The 4,215-nt window shown below is 35.6% G+C and overlaps 1 protein-coding gene across 1 annotated transcript; it reads left to right on the top strand.

Annotated features, from left to right (window-relative positions):
* Window positions 1-223: 223 nt before the first annotated feature.
* Window positions 224-3,491, top strand: pdcb (phosducin b). The gene is made up of 4 exons (XM_042006333.1): window positions 224-364; window positions 1,294-1,355; window positions 1,876-2,024; window positions 2,300-3,491. The coding sequence occupies exons 2-4, from the start codon at window positions 1,310-1,312 to the stop codon at window positions 2,813-2,815; spliced, it is 711 nt and encodes a 236-aa protein (XP_041862267.1). The 5' UTR covers window positions 224-364; window positions 1,294-1,309; the 3' UTR covers window positions 2,816-3,491.
* The last annotated feature ends 724 nt before the right edge of the window (window positions 3,492-4,215 follow it).

Raw genomic sequence — 4,215 nt, 5'->3', positions numbered from 1 at the left:
ATGCGTTAAATTTCTAGTAAACAGAAGAAAAAAAAGGGAATAAAACATGTTCACAGATTTGAAAAGAAGGGTTCATCTCATCTTATCGGTTTCTCTCCTCAACATGTGTAGTCAGGCCTTTATCTAGTAGAGGCTTCTAATTCCTGAAGTGAAATCCTCTTAGGATCTATGCTCTATTTCTGTTTGGTCTATTGGTTCTTTTTTTAAAATCTCCATTAGACCCAGCTCATTGGCTGGAACAGACACGCATGCACAGAAAAACACACACCGTCCAGCAACAGATAGCTCAGTGAAGTGATTGAGACTACAACAGTTCATGGTTAGCAACTGACAAACAGAGAGGACTTCATTGTGACTGTGGGAGGTAAGAAAAACTCGATTGTGGAGTAAAATCAGCTTAAACTTCTTTTCAAACTGTACATTTTAATTTAAGATCTATGAAATATGAGACAGATTTTTTTGTTCTGTATATCTTTATATACACTCAGCTGATTTTGAAAATGTTTTGATTATTTTTCTTTAAACTGAACCATTTCTGCTATGTTAAAACTTTAAAAATAAAAAAAGAGCTTTTACAAATTATATTTTTGTTCATGTTTTGTTTAGTTGTGAAGCCTTCTGCCCAGAACAAACATTTCTTTCATTTGGAGCTGAATTTGGTCATGAGTTTGTGTCTCACTGGAAGTCAGCTGCTCACAAAAGTTTGCTGTCGATTTCTCAGTCACACTGAACTGAAACATTTGTACATGGTTTAAGTTGCTACAGCTAAATTTACCAAGGAACTAGATGGTTACAATAAAGATCATTAGAGCAGATCATCACCGTGGTTGCAGGCAGAAGAGATGACTGCTGGGAATAGGCCACTTAATCCAATCAGATATTGGCTCTACAAACATCACATTATGAACTGATACAATCAGTAGCACCACAAAAGTTAAACTGCAGTGTGTAACCTGATGTATATTGTAAAAGGACTTCAAATTTACATCAGCATGAGCTGAATATCTACATAAATAGTAGCTTTAGGGGCTAACAGCAAGAAACGCAGATCTGGTGCAGTTCAGTAATCCTCTTAGACTGCATTAATTTAATTAAATATCATGGGACTCGCTTGGTTTCCAGTAGCTTTGCCACAGTTAAAAGAGCTTACTTGTATCTGTGTTTAAGAAAGCTGACAACAAATAAAAAAATGAGTTAAACATCTAAACTCCCTATCTTTCAAATTTTACAGTATACACAAATATAAATAGCACTGTAAAGTCTGTATTTCAGTTTTTCTCTTTTGTCCTACAGGTAGCTGACCACAAAAATGTCTGACAGACTGATTGAGTTGGAGGAGAATGCAACCCACACTGGTGAGCATATGAACTGTTGCCTATTGTGACAAAGCAACAAAACCTCTGTACTGGTGTTGTTATTTAAGAATTGCTACACTTTAGACCTACAATTCAGCTATTAGTTTAAAGGAAAATACTTGACAGCGTGATGTGCTTAAGTAGACAAATAGTTCTCAAAGAAATTGGCTTTAAACAGATAAAAGAAAGACCAAAGTAGAGCAGAGAACAACTTAACAGATGCTCTAATCTTCTTTCTCTTGCGCAAGACTGAAGTAATTAGTACGCTTTCTAAGAGGTTAAGATAATCCCTGGATCAAAACAGGAAACATTACCTCCCAATAACTGATTCATTGTTATGCATTGTTGCAAACCAGTCAAGTTCTCTTACTGGTCTAAATGACTGAATTCCTTTCTTGTCTTAATATGTTTCCTGTATTATTATTGTTTTGTCCCCACCAGATATTTTAAGCCAAAGGCTTGAAATAAACTGGTCACAGTACCTCAGAAACTCAATAAGTTCTTTTTTTGTTTTTCTTAGGTCCAAAAGGAGTCATCAATGACTGGAGAAGGTTTAAGTTAGAAAGTATGGACCGGGAAAACTTACCACCTGCAAAAAGAGAACTTCTAAGACAAATGTCATCCCCCAATAAATCAAAAGAAGACTCCAGAGCGAACCTTAACCGCAAGGTACGGCCAAATCTACAGTCCAGACCACATTTATCTTTTTCAGGCATGAGATGTAAATTTTCTGTGGGAATTCAGTATACAAGTCTGTGAATGAACCTCAAATGTTGCATGAAACACTGATGCATAGCAAGATGTAACAGTGAAAAAAAATCCTAATGAATGCATTTATCCACAAATAACTTTGTGTATTACCAACTTAAAATCTCACATACATTTACATTTGTCACCATATACAAAACATAAACTGCTATCATTGTTTTAATATGATTTTTCAGATGAGTGTCCAAGAGTATGAACTGCTTAAGGAGGAGGATGAAGGATGTTTAAAGCAGTACAGAAGGCGTTGCATGGAAGAAATGCACAACAAGCTCAGCTTTGGGCCCAAGTTTGAAGGTGTACATGACCTGGACAGTGGAGAGGCCTTTCTCGAAGTCATTGAGAAGGAGCATCACAGCACAGTGGTGGTCGTCCACATCTATAAAGTTGGGATCAAAGGCTGTGAGCAGCTTAACAGCTGCCTCGACTGCCTGGCCACAGAGTACCCCACTGTAAAGTTCTGCAGGATTGATGCCGTTGCATCTGGTGCTGCTGAGCGTTTCTCGGATGAATACTTACCAACGCTGCTGGTGTATAAAGCTGGTGAGCTGCTGGGGAACTTCCTGTCCTGCACACAGCATCTAAATGAGGAGTTCTTTGCTACTGATGTGGAGGCCTTCCTCAATAGCTATGGCCTGTTGCCAGAGAAAGAGCTGCCAAGCATGGATGATGAAGAAGAAAATGACGTAGAGTAAACAGAGTTTAGTGTCTGGAAAAGAACAGAAGGTAATTCAGACGGCTGGAAAGAAGATCTAAAAGAAACGATTCATAAATAAGATATGTCAAGTTATGCTTTTGGGCTTTACCAAATAGGAAAATGCCCCTGTAGAACAATAGTGTTGGAGTGTTTTTCAACAGAGAAATTTTACATCCAGATGATGAGGAAACTTCTGTATTCCTGATATGAGAGCTACTGAATCAGTGAGTTACAGCAAAGTGAGGAGGCAGCTTTCCTCACCGGTAACCTGACAAAAGCCAAAGCAAACTAACTGCAACTATATTTGCAATGTTTTATTTTGTATTGTTAGGAAATCTTACTTGTTGTATCTACTTGTAAAATTATTCATTCATAGGTTTTTTTGTAGCGTTTGAGTTTGTATGTATACAACGTATTTATAAAATAAATCAGGAGTCATACAAAGTGACATCCACAGAGTTAATATGATGTTATACAAATGTATATAGAATATTTCCATGGTGTTGTACTAATGTGAAAAATATTATGATAAACGAAAAGAAGATATAAGTTCAACCTCAGCTCATACATATAACTCAATATGGAAAAATTTGTCTTCCAGCAAAGTGAGTCTTGTGTTGCAAAAAAAAAACAAAAAACTTTATTTTCATGAAAATAAAAAGTGAACAGAGGAATTTGTATATTTCTGTGTACTTGAAATGATAAAATGGAAGGAAAATATTGCAGCAAAATAATATTATCATCATTATCAACAACTGATTTTAGTAGTTTACATTTTTTTTTCAATATCGTCTGGATTTGTCAACGATTTAGAAATTTAATCTGTGTACTGTCATAAGATCAAACCAGTTTCTTGTCAATAAGAATTCAAATAAAACAGTGATGTTTTGTGATGTATTTCATTCATTAATTATAATTAAGGGCCTTTCACCTGAAAGTGTTCCCTGTGACCTGGAGTTTACATCTAATTTGTTCACCACAGCTCTGAACTAAAATAACTTTATACAGGATTTAAATAATTATAATAATGCTATCCCTTAGAAGTAAATTAACTTTTTGTGTGGATTGTTAACTAATATTTCTACTACTTTTTCTAGCTACTTTTGATTTTGATATTCTGATATATATTCTCCCCTGTTCCATTTGCAGAGCTGTTCACGCTAACCTGAATGAATCATTTTTATTAAATGATTAATGGCTGTAGCTTGGTTAATACATACAGTAGCATGGAAACAGAGTATGGCAGCTATTTTATAGTAAAACTATGTATTTTTATGAAAAGCATCCTTTCCAAAATGTTAACACATCTTCAGTCTGTGATGTGGCCACCACAGTTTTAATGGCAAAGAAGTTGGAGGTGTAAAAAGAGGACATCTTCTCTAAGATAAGTCCTTAAGA

Source organism: Melanotaenia boesemani, chromosome 14, assembly GCF_017639745.1.
Source record: "Melanotaenia boesemani isolate fMelBoe1 chromosome 14, fMelBoe1.pri, whole genome shotgun sequence".
In the NCBI taxonomy this organism is placed as follows: domain Eukaryota; kingdom Metazoa; phylum Chordata; class Actinopteri; order Atheriniformes; family Melanotaeniidae; genus Melanotaenia; species Melanotaenia boesemani.
This window is presented reverse-complemented; position numbering and strand designations above follow the sequence as displayed.